Here is a 16,559-nt window from a genome sequence, read left to right as displayed (position 1 = left end):
TAAACCTGCTTATGACGTCAGGTCAATGTTTTCGCAGCGATTTGATCACAAGGCGTTGCAAAATGGCATCTCCAAGTTTGATTCTGAAAAGTTTCCATTTGGTAATCACACTCGGTACCTTTCTTTGTGCATGGATGTGCATTATTAATCCACTTGACCCTCTGCTCCTTCATGGTCCTTCCCTCGCTTGGCCCATATCTTCAGTCATTTATTTATTGTCCCCAGTCGCACCGCGGAGCGAAAGGAGGACTATGGTTTTCCCGTCCGTGCGTGCGTGCGAACGTGCGTGCGTGTGTGCATGCGTAAGCGAAGGACCGAATTCTAATTTGGTGTGTGGGTGCAACCCACGTCAAAATCCAAGATGGCCGCCGCCATGTATGTCTGACACCATGTATGTCTGAACCTTGTGAGCGGAATATCTTGAAAAATAAGCGAAGTACCAACTTCTAATCTGGTGTGTGGGTGTATCTAAGCATAAGGAAGAATGCTATTGAAAATTGGGTCGCCACGTCAAAATCCAAGATGGCCGCCACCATATATATTTCTGAACCTTGTGAGCGAAATATCGTGAAAAATAAACGAACTACTAACGTCGAATCTGGTGTGTGGGTGTATCTACGCATAAGGGAGAACTCCATTGAAAATTGGTCGCCACGTCAAAATCCAAGATGGCCGCTTGCGTCTTCCACTTTGTCAACTCACATCACTTCAACGACGGGGGACCTAGGCGTAAGCTTGTTTTATTTATATTTGCAGACATCAAGGCTGAATGATAGATGGGTGATGCTGGCACTGAGATGGAGCACAGGGAATGTTTGCATACAAGGGAGAACTGAGAAATTGGGAAGGAACAAACACACAGGCAGCATAAGTAGGAAGCCTAGATTTAATCCTGGGTGTTTTATTTTGCTTAACACCCCTGCGATCTATTTCCTGCCTCTCTCCGTTCCCTCTCAACTGCCCAAATGTGGCGACGTGCCCACTTGCCAACTTGAGAACAGCTCATAAGACATCACTGACGCAAAGAGTCTTGTTTTGAAACTCTACTTGATGCTGGCATCACCACGAGATTATCGACTGACAGCTTTACGTTAGTAATTGAAACAGCTGTAAGGTCAGTTGCTTACAGTTGCTTCCCCAAGCCGTAATAGCAAAGAATATTCACTTTCAACAAAAATAGCTCGCTTTTAAAAAGATTTTGGGCAATTTAAAATGTTTTCACTCGAGAAGAGAAGTTGCACACAAGTTATTTCAGCAATAACAGTCACTGACTGAAGAAAAACAGTTTGAGAACGTGCTTTAGAATGGAGATGGAGATCCATGCCGTGTGTTTGCATGACTTGCGGATCCACATTGGCCAGAGGGTTGTGGGTCAGGTGGGACTGTTGGAGAAAGCATTCGGGTTGGAGACCGAGTGCGTAAACATGAACGGATGTGCATGATCTGAAGTGTTGGCAATGGAAATGCAATCGTGAGCATATCAAGTTCAGATGTGAAAGGTCATTATTCATGTCCAATGTGCAAGCTGCCTTCTATGGCCTATTCTGTGTGACTGTTTGACCTCTGTTTTGCAGCAAATGTGGTGCCTACCCTCCTGAAAGTTGTCTCTTCAGTCTGGTCGGAAATCTTGGCTCTTTTATGGGTAAGCATTGTCCCCTCCTCGGTGTGACTCTTACAGTTAAGGCATGCGGAGTCCTCTAAATATTAAACACACACTGGGAATAGATTTTGGGTACAAATCTCTGTTGTTCGTCGTTTTATATTTGGGTTTCATGATGTCATTCCAGGCAGACCTACAAACATACTTCGTACAATGAAAGGTAATCAAAATGAGAAAGGGATTTGATGATGAAACTTGTTTTGTACACTTGGAAGAGTGGGGGTGGTAGGGGAATGTGCCGGTTGAGGTGCAGGGTGGGGAAACTTCCCAAATTAGTATAGAACTTTTTTTGTTTTTAGAAAACAACAAGAAAACGAAAAACTAACACCTTTGCATGTTTCTTCTATAACGCGGAGGAAAATAAGTCTGAAAGCAGATGAAACTTCAAGTGAAATATCAACTTTGGTTGAAATTATTTTGCAGTACTCTAGTACAATTGCAAGGTCACTTTGGCTTTATCCGTACAAGATTTGGAAGCAAATGCAGAATTGAGGCATTTGGCCTTCTCACGAGCAGAGTCGGCTGTGGTGCCATTTGAAGGGAGGAAAGGGTTGGAAGGGGAGCATACTCCAGAAGCAGACTTAACAAGGCACCACCAGGCTTTAGAGAAGGAAAGCAAGTTTAAAGTTCATTCTTGATGTTGGACAGATGCTCTTTCCTGAGAGTGGACACACTTTGCAGGTTTTGTGGACTGACCTGAAATTGTCTCCAATTGGATTGGCCTTCAATGAAAGGAAGGCAAGTTGTTTGGAGGCAACTGCCTCCCTGCAGGATTTGGGTGCACCAGGAGTGAGAGGATGGGTATAATATCTGCAGACTACATGGAATCTATGCATGAGACACAGCAGGCTTTTGTGGAAGAATTCCCAGGCAGTATTATTTGGGACAGCGGAGGTGGACGATCAATCCTGAAGCAAGACCCGGCAGTTTGCAGCGCCTGACAGTCATCCTGAGTGAACCGCCAAACTCTAGCATTAATGTGTCTGTTTGACATAGCCAGAGGGATGAATTGACACTCGCAAGAACATTGTCAAACTAGAACGGCACTTGGCAGAGAGCATACTTCCACCAGCCTGAACAGTTTACATTTTGTTCTCGTCACCTAACCAACTCGTCCACCTTGTTTTGTTATAACTCCTCCCCAACTTTTTGAAATATGCTATATAACAGTTTTGGTCCCATCTCTCAATGGTGAAATTTCACTTGAAAGATTTAAAAATTGCTTGTATCAAGAACCGGATCTTCACCAAAATCGAATAGATTCATCCTTGTCATACACCATGTCAACCAAACATTTTGTTGTGAAAACATTTTGTTACCGTGGAGACATGCTAAATGGAGAAGGTGGATCAGACTCGGCAACGGTTGCGAGAGTGAGATGTGCATGGAAGAAGTTTCGGGAACTGAGTGGCGTGCTAATGAGGAGGGGAGTGTCGTTGAAGCTGAAGGGAAAGGTGTATGCTGCATGTGTGAGAAGTGTTATGATTTATGGGAGCGAGACTTGGGTAATGAACGTAGAGCAGCAACGAAGGCTGGAAAGGGTGGAAATGCGAATGGTTCGGTGGATGTGCGGAGTATCATTGAGAGAGAGGAAAACAAATGATGAATTGCGAAAGATGATGGGAATATTGCCTGTGATTGATGCTGTGAAGAGAAACAGGTTGAGATGGTTTGGTCATGTGTTGAGGAAGGTTGAAAGTGACTGGTTGAGAAGAGTGATGGAAATGAATATAGAAGGAAGTAAAGGACGGGGAAGACCGAGAAAGACTTGGCTGAAGATGGTCGAAGAAGAAATTCGGGCAAGGGGGTTAACAAGGGGAGATGCAGAAAATAGAGCAAAATGGAGAAGATTGTCATGGGGACCGCAAGGCTAACCCCCGCTCTTGTAGGGAAAATGGCCTTAAAATGCATGGTGTTTGTTGTTGTATACACCAAACCTATCCACCAAGTTTCATCCGAATCCGTCCACAACTTTTTGAGAAATCGTGATTTTGTTTTTGGCTCTATCACTTTATTTTTATACATTTTTTTGTATACAGAATCGAGGTTTGTGTAAGAGGTAACATAATAAACATGAAAACGTGCACAGACACATGAAACATATTCGTACAATGAAGGGAGCGGGAGACGAGGTGGAGAGAGAGGCAAGCACTCAAGCACAACAACAGCAGATAACATGGACGTCCGTAGATCTGTGGAAGGGATGGGGAGGAGGGGGGTGGAGGTACATGGTATAAAGCAAATGAACACTATTCGGAATTTCAGGAAAGAAGTTGGAGATGGAAAGAGGTGGATTTGGGGTGTTTTAATTGGGGTAGAAAAGATCGAGGTTTTGTAAAAGAGATGGTGGTGAACAGCTGTTTTAAAGACCTGGAGGGAGGAGTGGGATTGAAGAGAGTGAGGGAGTTTGTTCCAGAGGTCGGAGAAAAGAGGAATTAAAGAGTGAAGGTGAGCAGAGAGTCTTGATTTTGGCAGTTTCACCAGAAGAGGGTTGAAGGCAGATCTTGTGCATCCTGAAGCAATATTTGTGGGACAGAGCACAAACAGAGCAGGGGGAGCAAGGCCAGAGAGGAGTCTGTAGAAGACAGAGACCACCAAACTGCCTGTGATGAGCAAGTGATAGGCCCTCAGAATCAGCTTCATCGCGAGAGATACCAATGATTCTGAATGCTTTGGTTTCAACTGCGTGAAGCCGAGCTAGGTGTGAGGCAGGAGCACCAGCCCAGAGGGGAGAGCAATATTCCATCAAGCTGTGGACGAAAGCTTCGTAAGTTGTGAGGAGCTCAGAAGTGCCCACAAAGGACTTTGCACGAGGGAGGGTGCCCAGTCAGCGACTGGCTTTGGAGGCCAGCTTGGAAATGTGGTTTTCCTAGGAAAGATTGTTGTGAAGAATCACTTTAAAAATTAAAGTATCTGGAACCGGATCATTGCCAAAATCCAACGCAACCTGCGTGCCAAATTTCGTCCAAATCTGTCCACAACCTTTTGAGATATCCTGTTCACAGACAGACAAACAAACAAACAAACAAACAGACAGACAGACAGACAGACAGGTGATAACATAACTAACCTCCGTCCAACTTCATTGGCAGAGGTAATGAACCAAGCATAGCAGTGGAGGGGCAAGAAACATGAGGAAACTTCACTTTTACCAGGTCCAGAAGGGAGGAGTTGTGACATTGGCAGAAATGACCTCGGCATTGACCTCGTGACATTGGCAGAAATCCAAGTCGTCCATGTCAGGTTTAAGAGCAGTCTGGATTGAGAGACTTGGGAAGAGGCCTCAGATGCTGGATGTCAATATATTTGGGGATGGGAGGAGGCACCGTTGGTGGTGCAGGGGAATGAGTGGTGGTGCGACACAAGCAGGGGGACGTTGGGTGGAGAGGGTGAGGGTGAGACACTAGATGCTGATCAGCAGGGTACTGACCTGAAGAAAAAGCAGCTTTGAATTAACATGATGGAGACGGTGTGCATTTGCAGATCTAGTAAAGAAACAGGAAGGGGAGAAGAGGAAGCAGTGTGGGAGAGAGATTTGGAAATGCATTTATAGGAATATTAAATATTTCAAATTGTTATTTAAAAGATTTGATTTGAGTGAGCGGAGGAGGAAAAGTGGAAAATGAGAGGGGTGGGGGGAGAATAAATAAATAAATAGTTGTGGGACTGAATGTCTTAATGAGTTCTGAGACTGGTGGTTTGTCTTTTTTGGTCTTGTGGAGAAGAGGTATGTAGGGAGGTCAGGGATGGAGGTCGAAAAAGACTTGTGTAAGGAAAAGAGGAAGAAGAGGTTGGTGAGCAATTCAATGAGGTGGCAGATTGTGCTGAACACGTGGCTAATGAAAGAATGAAACAAAACGATCAAAGAAGCACAAAATTGGGTAAGAAAGCTTATGGTTTGTTTTTGTTGTTGAAACTGTAAGGAATGGGGGGTGGTGGAAGATTATGGTCGGAAAGGATGAGCGCTTCGTGGAATGCGGTTAAATGTTCGAGGCCAAAACACAGCCGAGGAGCAGTGCACAAGATCAAAACGGGCCAACTGGAATCATGCTGACCACTGAGCTTTCCTTTCTGGTTCGATCCCCAACGGAGTCTGACTTCACTTGAAGGAAAAGCATATTTGGGAGGATTGTGTTGCCAAAATGTAGCGATTTGCATTTTGAAACCTGCTTTGTTGCATTTTGATTTATAGCACAGGCATGCTGGGACAGATGACTTTCTCCTGTTGCTTAATGTTCCTCGGATTTCCTTGATGCTCAGCCACGTGTTTCAAACACTGTGCAGATGTTTTTTGTCAGAGTAAAATGTCACTGCTGCCATGTACTCCTAATCTTTTAACAAATGAACGTGTTCCTTCTTCTTCTTCCCATTGATTTTTCCGTCTCGTCTTCAAATTGGGTCATCGTAAGGTAGCTTATGACCTCGTGATCTTGTATATCATTGGCAACACAAGCAGAAAATGAATAATTTGTGTATAAAACATTCCGCAAATCTTACACCGTTTTGGCAACGTGGATGTGCAAATTTCCTTTGGGATGGAGCAATTCCAATGTTTAAAATTGTAAATGAATATTTTACCAAAATTCTACTAAATAATGGCCATAGTTGTAGTTTGCTGCCTGTTATTTATTTATTTATTAATATTATTTATTTTTTTCAGAATCGGATGTTGAATAATTTGGGAAGAGAGTGGGTGTGATGAGATGAGCTTGAGCGCAAAGAAATGTAGAATTGGGAAGTTTGGGGATGGGAAATGAGGCTGAAGTAATGGGGAAATTTAAGTGGGAGGGGAGAGTGGAGGGGATCTGGGGGTTAGGGTGTCAGAGTGCAAAGTTGAGGCAGGCTTACAATGAAACTGTTGTAATTTGTCTGATGTAGTTTGCATGGTGCCGCTCCATACTGTGTGCGCTTTATAAAATGTCGACGACTTGTGGTAATGTCATCCAAGAATAAGGGCCACATATTGCTCATCTCATTACGAGCAGAGGAAACTGATTGGCTTCAGAGCTTTTTTGTGTGTAATGTGGATTGCCTCTGTGTGTCCTAAAAACATACTCTGCCTCTCTTCCACATGCTCATTCTGTTCACCTGACCATTTTCTCAGTCACCTTCCATCTACGGTACTTTAAGTGGGCCAACATCACTGCAATACACAAATATGGCTGTCATATCAACTCTCGTCCTTCAGATAGGCAGACAGGAGCCTCTTCCCTCTCTGCAGACCTTGATGCAATCAGGAGCTGGTCAAACACTTGGAATATGTTTTTCAACCCTAACAAATCCCAGGTTTAGTCTATCTCTCCACAAGGACTGCCTGACGAACCCTCTCATCTACTTCCTTAACAAAGCACTTTAATTAGTTCAGTCATTCAAACCTTTGGCCTCATCATCGGTGCTGATCTTTCTTGGGCAAACAACATCTCAAAATTTGCCTCCAAAGTTAGTCGCTGACTTTGGCAACCTTCGTCGTGCAGTCTTTCCTTGAAAATCTTAACTTTTCTCAACTTGCAAGGCCTTCATCTGCAGCTCCATTGAGTACTGCTCTCTCCTTTGGGTTGGTGTCCCTGCTTCACACCTTGCACTACTTGATGCTGCGGAACCATGGCCCCCAATCATTGGAATCTCTCGCATTAAATGTGAGTTTCTGGGCCTCTTACTTTCACATCAGACAGGTTGGTGGCCTCTGTCTTATACCACCTACTTTCTGGTCTTGCACCCTCTGCAGTTTCCTTATGTTGCCCTCCTCCCTCCTCCCCCCTCCTCCCTTCGCCCCCCCCCCCCCCTTCCCTCACCACAGTACCCTCAGGTTTATGCAGGGCACACAAGATCTGTCAGCAACCCACTTCTTGTGAAACTCCCAAAATCCAAAAACACTGCTCACCTTCACTCATTTGTTTATTTTTTGACTTCTTTGGTCTGTTCAATCTCGCGCATCCCTCCAAGGCTTCAAGATAGTTGTTCACCACCACCTCAGGTCACCCCGAATCCATACTCATGATCTTTTCAACCCCCAGTAACCCTCCCAAAATGCGACCCTTGCTTTCCAGGTTTTTTTTTGTTGTTGTTGTTGTTTTCATTTCCAAAGTTTTCCCTTTTTCTTCTTGCTGTACTTGAACTTCTTTTCCAGATTGTCCACCTCATTTCCTCCTCCCCTTCCCCTTCATCCCACTCTTCCTTATCTCAACTCTTCTTTCAAGGTTCCTTCTGTTGTTGCTCTGCCCTGCCTTGGTATGTTTACCCCATTTCCACTGTTTATCCTTGGTGTTATTTTCTGGTCCATTCAATGCTCTAGCTCTTCCATCAGCTTTGACTTTGCTTATTTAAAAAAAGGAGAGGAGTTTGTTCATTCATAAAAAAGAACATCAAGTGGAATTTGAGGCTGTAGCCATTTTGTATGCAAGTGTGGGAAGATAGGTTGAGAAAAGAGTAGGGAGGTGTTGGAAAAATAATTGATTTGGTGGGGGTGGGAGGAGGTGGGCAAAGAATGATACATGGGACATTGGAGATGGTGGGAATTATGGAATTAAGCATTCATAACATGTAGGTGGCCTGCTGGCCCCCTATTACTAAATAGATGCATAAATGATCATTTAAATCTACTTCTGGTTGTGGCAGATGTAGACAATAACAGACTAGAGTAGAGGTTTTAATGTGATCCAGTTACATTAATAACATTTTACTGCTCCTAGTTCGGGGTTCATGAAAATCGCATTGGTCCTCATTCAATGATGTCAAATTTGTTTCTCGTTTCACATTATGCCGCAAACATTTGCCGACACACTCCCAACCTGAGCGTCCTCACACCGTTCATTATGCTCCCTGTCTCCCTTCCCCATCTCCCTGACTGTTCTTGATCTCAGTGCTATGGATTTGCTCTTTGCGCTACTGCCAGTTAGTGGAGCAGCAGCAGCAGTCATGGCTGAACCGACTGGCGCTTGGTGCCGGCAGTGTCAGCGCCGTGGGCCTAATTGCTGTGAGCAACTTCCAGGTAATGAACGCGATTGTGTCACAACTTCAGCCTGGTGTTGGCCAGAATACCGACAGTTTCTCAATTTCATTCAAATTGTTCCAATAAATATGAACTCGTTTAATTTGCGAATTTCACGTAATAGGTTCTGGTATTTGATTAGCAGGATGGTTGTTAGGGTGTTTTTTTTGGATGATGAAATTTAGTGTTGGTCATTTGTGTGGATGCTTTCCTATCCAGCATCTTACTATAATTCACCAAATGTCCGTCTGTCCGTTCGAAGGTACCGCAAAAACGGCTGAACTGATCGCAACGATATTTTGGGTGGGTAATTCTGGGACCCCCTGGAGTAAAATAGGCCATATTGTTTTTCCTATTTTCCCAATGTTCCAGTTTTTCCAAACACGATGGAATAATATTTGCCGATATGAACAGTGATGTGGCTTTTGTTGAAATTCTACAAATACTGTTTATTCTACGTACCAGGAGAGAGTAGATCGACTCCTGACGAACTCTTCCTATATAAACGTGCGGCTCCGAAGTAACATGGCAGCGTGTGCAAAGCGACTGAGAAACAGGTGTAGCGGCCGCTTCCGTGTTACAGATTCAGCGCGCGCTCTTCACACATAAACGTGCGACTGAGAAATACGTGTAGCGGCCGCTTCGGTTTTGCAGAATTCAATCTTTTTTTCAAAATAGGCGCCATGTACTGTTTAGATTTTGATGATTTGCGTGTGATACGATTCAACGGATGTTTATATGAATCGTTTAAAATTAAAAAGCCTTCAATTTCTGATATTTTGCCTTTTCATTTGGGCTTCCCAATTGAAGCCCTGCCCATAGGGCGGGTACCTTTGCTAGTAATTTAAATTTGCTTTCTGAATGAAATGCTTTTTAAAAAATTCCACTTGTTCTGCACTAAAGATGTATGATGAACTTGGATGTAACTATTTGAGGTGATGTTGTATCTGTTGATGGAAGTGGGGCAGGAGGGGAAAGTAGTCAAAGCTCTGATATTCTTCATTTTATTCCTGGAGGCAAAATTCAAATTTTGAAAAAGAGAATCAGACATGTTTATGCACAGGAATACAAAATGTATATAATCAATATTTTCCAACTCTATTTATTTTGGGTTTACCTGCAGCCTCACCTGAAGGGAGAAACCATTGTAATCCATCAATCAGTCAATATCCAGATCTACATTCATGTAGATTGTAGATCATTCATTCTCGGATCTAACATCTTCTTCTTGCTATAATTCACCAAATGTCTGTCCGTCCGTTCCCAGGTACCGCAAAAACGGCTGAACCGATCGCAACGAAATTTTGGGTGGGTAATCCTGGGACCCCTGGAGTAAAATAGGCTATATTGTTTTTCCATTTTCAGCTTTGGTCTCCAGCATTTTCAGGTTTGGACTCCCGGCTAACGTTATTGTCCCGGGTACCGCAAAAATGGCTGCACCGATCGCAATGATACACCTCCATGCCCGTGGGATTCGCACGGGTGACCCCACTTGTAATCTAAATACCACAGCGAGGCTCTGCCTGAAATGCTCTGTGTTGTTGATCATGTGATTACATAAGGAAATGCATATCCTCATTTTAACTTTGGATCCCTGATAAATTCACTTGTTTTACTGGGATCTTTATTTTGTTCGTTGCCTCATCCAAAAGAAAAACGAAGCTGGGTTGGTTTATTTTTGAGGCATAGCTTTGGCACAATAATTATAATTATGTATTGATGGTGACCTCGCTGTGAGTTGATGTAGGCTCGGCATGGAGAACTTCCTGCCTACGTGGTAGTTTTGTTCAGTATTTTATATCGCGATTATGTATGAAATTAAAAGTCACACAGTTTGCTTCTCAAGAAGTATTATAACTTCCTTAATCCTCATTAGTTTTATATAACCATGTTCATTGGCACAAGCGAACGTATCGGTCTGGACAGAGGAAGGACTAGCTCTGCAACGATGCAAGTCCTCACTATATTATCCCCACACTTAAAAAAATATATAGGTTGGGGGTTTGGGGGGGGTGGGGGGGGGGGGGTATAATGATTCGGCCCCGTCTGTCTGTCATGCTATCTCCTAAACGGTTGTGCAGAAATTCACCAAACCTGGTAGTTATGGTCACCACATGGCAAGAATGTGATAGCAGCGTCATTTTTGGCTGTGCCTCCAGGGGTGGGGTCAGTGTCAACTACCAAAGAAATGCAATTACGGGAACATTTTAAAAAGTTTTTTTTTTAATGACGCTCTGTGTATGTAATCAACATTGGGAGACGCATCAAATATGTAACGAATTTTTGGATTTGACCCCTAGGTGTGGATTTAGGATCACATGGGTCAAAAGAGAAGATTTTAAACTCCAATTGTGATATTGGGTCATTCCTGGTGGAACTTTTTGCCATCTTTTAACTTTCCTTTAGGAGGGAAGCGTGGGGACTTGCGATGGCGCATCATCGACTTCACTCTAGTTACGTATTGTTGCCAGCGTACAACCTGATAGTTGTAGGTCAAAGTAAATACGAATACAAGTGAATTTGTACAACCGTGCCTTTATGTTTAAAAAAAAAAGTGAAGTTCGAGATAAAAACAAGTGAATATTTTGTTTTACCATCACCTATGGTTAGAAAAAACAAAGCAAGCGTTAAGAAGCGAAGAAAGGTGGATGAGTGTGCACTTCTTTTTATTCATGAAGATGCTCCTGTTTACGTGATATGGTCATAATCAGTGCCTGTAATTGTGCTAAGTTGCAATGCTTTTAAGGGTTGCTCGTCTCTTCAGGTTGTATTATTTAAGAATAGGATCAAACAAGGACGAATGAAATTGAGACACTGAAGTAAAGTCTGCACAACAAACGCCACAAAAATGTAAGGAGGCAGGAAGCATTGTATGCGCTCGCTAAGTGCTGCAGTAAGTTTTTAGATTGTCAAAAACGAAACTTATTTTCAGATGGTGAATTTGTGAAGGAATGTGTCGGTGAATCGGTAAACACACTGTCCATAAAAACGAAAAAAACAGTTTGTCTCTTTGGAGACTGAGCAAACCCTTATTGATCGCTGTATAAAACTTGAGACCTGTTCACTGCCTCTTGACGAAAGTACTGATATAACTGATCCTTCTCAGTTAGCAATATGTGTATGTGGAGTCGATTCACAGTTCAAATCGATGAATAAATCAGTGGTATTTAAACTGACAACTCGGGCAGCAAGTCGGGATTGACCACCCGAGGAAAACGGAGACATGACGTCCCTGAATGTTTATACATCTCTACTCGCCTCACCAATAACCTTATCCCTACACGCCCTAACCCTAACCCTAACAACCCTAACCCTAAACCTAATTTCATTGTATCCTTTCATTGTATTGTACATCAGCAAGGTTTGTGTTCAAAGCTGTCAACATTTAAGACGAGGTCCTCGGTTGTTTCTTGTGTTAATTTTAAAGCTTGATGACTTGATCGTTGTCAATTTCTAGAATTCCTGAACGATTTCGAATAGGAACATCCAGCCTACTACTGTGTGGTACATTGGTTTAGCAAGGGAAATACACTAAACCATTTTTACAATTTGAAAGATGAAGTTGCTCATGTTAATAGAGATGAAGGGAAAATCGGTTCCAAAATTGAAAGGTGAATGGTGGCTTTGATCTTGCGTTTTTGGTGGACATTACAAGCCATTTGATCGAACTGAATGGGAAGTTGCAGGTACAAGGTCAATTGAGAAACAATTGTACAGTCATTTCTGATTTTTATTTTTTCCTGATCTAAGGCTTCGGTTCTGGGTTCCTGGGTCGAATCCTTGGATCCTGGGTTCGAATCTCGGTCGATCGCCGAATTAACGCCAGGGGGGTTGACTCAGCCTGTCATCCTTCCGAGGTCGGCTAATTGAGTACCAGTTCACTGGTAATTCCCTGTTTGTCGTTGAAGGCGGCAAAAAGGGTTGGCGTCAGGAAGGGCATCCGGCCGTAAAACATTGCTTCAAAAAGGGGACCAAAAAACAACAACTACCACGGTCCCCGAAAAGGCCAACCCCCGCTTTGCGGGGAAAAATGGCCTCTAAGCGGTGGTTTTTAAGGCTTGTAGTGGAAAACACGCACATACACATGAGACAAACCCAGCCACTGAGCTTGGGGTCCAGGGGTATTCTGGGTACCAGCGACGTCAACAATGGCGCCACCTTTCTCATCGCACTCAGCAGGGCATTTCTAAGGAGGAATTTCCTCCTCCTCATGGATTGCAACCTATGGGGATTGTTCATGCTCTTATCCTTTAAAATTGTGAATGGCAAGCAAGGAGGTGGCACGTACAATTTTTATAGTCTTCAGTATGATTTGGCCTGGTTTTAACCACCAACCTCCCAGACTTGGAGCAGAGTTGAGAAAAGGCAACACCTGACACTTCTACACTCAGACCAACTAACATGAGAGGTTTGACAGAATGTCTCACACAGAATAATTGTCATCATTGAGCATCCTGGTGGCGTCAAACCTGCCTCCCTCCCTCCAAATCCTGGTGGCGTCTGGTCAAATATGTTTCTGGTGTTTGTTCCCCCCTCCATCCCCTCCCTTACCTCAAACGGCTACACAGGTGACTCCGCATGTGAAAAAGCCAAATGCCTCAACTCTGTGTTTGCCTCAAAATCTTGTGTCCAGAACCCAACTCTCTCTGCACCCACCTTACCCAGTCGTACCCAGCTGCTCCTGGACTCTGTGTCCTTCTCTCCCGACAAGGTGGATAAGTTTCTGTCAAACCTCGACTCTGATTCTGCAACTGGACCAGACGGCTTCAGCCCACCGGTCCTAAAATCCTGCTCTGCTGCTCTATCACACCCTCTCTCTGTTCTCTTCACCCTCTCTTTTGCTCAAGGTCATCTGCCATCTCCTTGGAAATCAGCCAACATTACCACCTTACACAAAAAAGTGCAAAGACAGATCCTTGCAACTACAGACCAATCAGCCTGCTCCCAATAATCAGCAAAGTCATGGAATCCATCATTGCTTCTGATATTAAATCCTTCCTCTTCTCCAATGGCTTAATCTCAGATCATCAATTTGGATTCAGACCAGGTCATTCTACTCTGGACATGCTGCTTCTGCTCTCTCAACAATGGATGGAGGTCCTCAATGCCAAACAGGAAATCAGGGCTGTCTCCTTTGACATATCTCATACCTTCGATACGGTCTGGCACTCTCTGCTCATCAAACTCTCCTCCTATGGTATCCATGGAAATCTCCACGCTTGGCTTGAGGACTTCCTCTCTAGTTGTAGTCAACGTGTCGCCCTGAATGGGTTTCTCTCATCTCCCCTTCCTGTTCAGGCTGGAGTTCCCCAATGTAGTGTTTTTCTGGGCCCTGTGCTTTTTCTGGTCCCTGTGCTTTTTCTGGTCCCTGTGCTTTTTCTGGTCTTCATTAATTATCTCTCCGACTCTCTGGAAAATCCTCTATATCTTTTTGCTGACGTCTCAACTCTCAATATCTCAATTCCATATATTCTCAGCTCCATATCTCAATCCTCAGATCGGCAGTCTGTAGCCTCTTCACTCTCTGCAGACCTGGATAAAAGCACAAACTGGTCAAACAAGTGGAACATGTCTTTCAATCCTGACAAATCTCACACTCTCACTGTGTCTCTCTGAAAAAGACCGTCTGGAAAACCCTCCCATCTACTTTCTCAACAATCCTCTCAAAGAAGTTCTGTCACTCAAGCTTTTGGCTCTCACTATCTGCCATGATCTTTCCTGGGAAAACCACATTATCAAGCCGTCCAAAGCAAGTCGCCGTCTGGGCATCCTCCGTCATGCGGTCCTTTTTGGGCACTTCTGAGCTCCTCACCACATACAAAGCTTTCATTCACAGCTCAATGGAATACTGCTCTCCCCTCTGGGCCGGTGCTCCTGCCTGACACCTAGCTCGGCTTCACGCTGTTGAAACTAAAGCATTCAGAAACATTGGAATCTCCTGTGATGAAGCTGATTCTGAAGGCCTTTTACTATCTCACCGCAGGTAGGTTGGTGGGCTTTGTTTTCTACAGACTCTTCTCTGGCCTAGCCCCCCCAGCTCTGTCTGTGCTCTGTCCCCCAAATATTCCTGCAGGATGCACAAGATCTGCCAGAAACCCTCTGCTGGTGAAACTGCCAAAATCAATACTCTCTGTTCCCCTTCACTCTTTCAATCCTCTTTTCTCCCGCCTCTGGAACAAACTCCCTCACTTTCTTCAATCCCACTCCTCCCTCCAGGTCTTTAAAACAGCTGTTCACCACCATCTCTTATCTTCCCCCATCTAAAACCTTGATCTTTTCTACCCACGTTAAAACCCTCCAAATCACACAACACACACAACAGGCCTTTTAAGGCCATTTTCCCTGCTAGAGCGGGGGTCAGCCAAAACCTCCCAAATCCACCTCTTTAAATCCCCAACTTCTTTCCTGAAATTCCTAGTAGTGTTAATTTGCTTTATACCGTGTACCCCTTCCCGCTGCACCCCTCCCCCCACCCACCGGCCCTCTCCCTTCCACGGATCTACCGACGTCCCTGTACTCCATTGTTGTTGTGCTTGTATGCTTTCTTCTCTTCCCCCTCTAGTCTCCCGATCCCTTTATTTATAGTATGTTTTAGAGGTCCGTGTATGTTTTTATGTGTAATGTGTTAGCTCTTCCATGAGCCTTGACTCTGTATACAATAAATAAATAAATAAATAAATCACGTTTTCGAAGAGATTCGTTGACTTTAGTGCTGAGGAATCAAGTCTGAGGATTTTTGCTTCGCTATTCTCTGTCATTGACTTTGTTCCAGGACATTTGTAAATGGAGCTCATTGACCTTCAAAAAATGATGGACTTGAGCTTAAGTATAGCAACACGAAAACGGTTGACTTTTACAAGGCCCTCCTGCCCAAAGACGACTACCTAAAAATATTAGCCCTTGCGACGAAGTTGCTTGAACAGTTTTTCTCTCAATAGAAGTTCACTAAGTAGAAAGTGCTATTCTAGGCTAACAGACGAACATCTTGAAAACAACTTGGGAATAGTTGAACCATCGCAGTAGAACATGAATAGTAGTTTGACCAGGAATAGTAGAACAAGTACTCCACCCAACTTAGACACTCGTCAAAAGGAAGCAATCTCAGAAGTCACATTCGGTATGGTACTTGAAGATTGCTATTAGTATTATGACAGTATTGTTAGAATGTATGCGACTTCATATGTTAGTTTTGTTTCGATAGTATCAGGAATCGGCATGTTTAGTTACGTTAACATCATTTTAACATGTGCAGTAACAGTCAGAATGAATCGTTGCATTACTTACCCGCAATGCCCTGTTTAAATAACCAAACACATCACTAAGCATGCATCCGCCCCACAGTAAGGTTCTGTTACCACCCTCAGACTAGGAAAGGTTCCCCACCTCTGCTGTAGATGTACACTGGCCATATCACAATCTTTCTGGGAAGTTTGTTTTTCTTCCTATTTAAAAGGCTTTTCTCAATTTCCTCTCCAACGCATTCCACTTCAAAAAAAAGAAATTCAATATCTTATACGTCTCCCTCACTACATGGTCTAAATTCACATTCATTCCATCCCTCCTCCATCGTTCTGAATCGGATTGCTAACTTGAAAATCACAACAAACCCAATTTGTTATCAATGTTCGTCTTTCATTAATCATCCACTTTCTAAACTCCCCTCTTGCCCCTCCCATCCAAATCCCCCCCCCTTGCACCTCCCATCCAAATCCCCCCCTTGCACCTACACTCCTAAACTCCCCCCTTGCCCCTCCAGCCCTGAACTCCCCCCTTGCCCTTCCCCTCCTAAACTCCCCCCTTGCCCCTCCCCTCCAAATCCCCCCCCTTGCCCCTCCACTCCTGAACTCCCCCCTTGCCCTTCCCCTCCTAAACTCCCCCCTTGCCCCTCCCCTCCAAATCCCCCCCCTTGCG

The 16,559-nt window shown here is 44.0% G+C and overlaps 1 protein-coding gene and 1 long non-coding RNA gene across 15 annotated transcripts in view; one reads left to right on the top strand and one right to left on the bottom strand.

Annotated features, from left to right (window-relative positions):
- LOC137432956 (uncharacterized) overlaps window positions 1-16,559 on the bottom strand; it is a 76,184-nt gene that overhangs the window by 17,966 nt on the left and 41,659 nt on the right. The window lies entirely within an intron of this gene.
- The window catches only part of TMEM150A (transmembrane protein 150A), a 185,359-nt gene that overhangs the window by 155,620 nt on the left and 13,180 nt on the right, over window positions 1-16,559 (top strand). For 8 of the 14 annotated variants that reach the window (XR_013624402.1, XM_078783765.1, XM_078783770.1 and 5 more), the window contains 2 exons: window positions 1,575-1,642; window positions 8,521-8,648. Coding sequence is in view for 13 of the 14 variants with exons in the window: in XM_078783765.1 (XP_078639891.1) it covers window positions 1,575-1,642; window positions 8,521-8,648 (196 nt within the window). In the remaining variant the exon portion in view is untranslated. Of the gene's footprint in view, window positions 1-1,574; window positions 1,643-1,787; window positions 1,821-8,520; window positions 8,649-16,559 lie in introns of all 14 variants that reach the window. The other 6 variants (XM_078783763.1, XM_068125294.2, XM_068125291.2 and 3 more) reach the window with 1 other exon arrangement.

This window comes from Myxine glutinosa, chromosome 8 (genome assembly GCF_964187855.1).
Source record: "Myxine glutinosa chromosome 8, kmMyxGlut1.1, whole genome shotgun sequence".
In the NCBI taxonomy this organism is placed as follows: Eukaryota; Metazoa; Chordata; class Myxini; order Myxiniformes; family Myxinidae; genus Myxine; species Myxine glutinosa.
The sequence above is the reverse complement of the archived record's forward strand: the minus strand, read 5'-3'. Positions and strand labels throughout refer to the sequence as shown.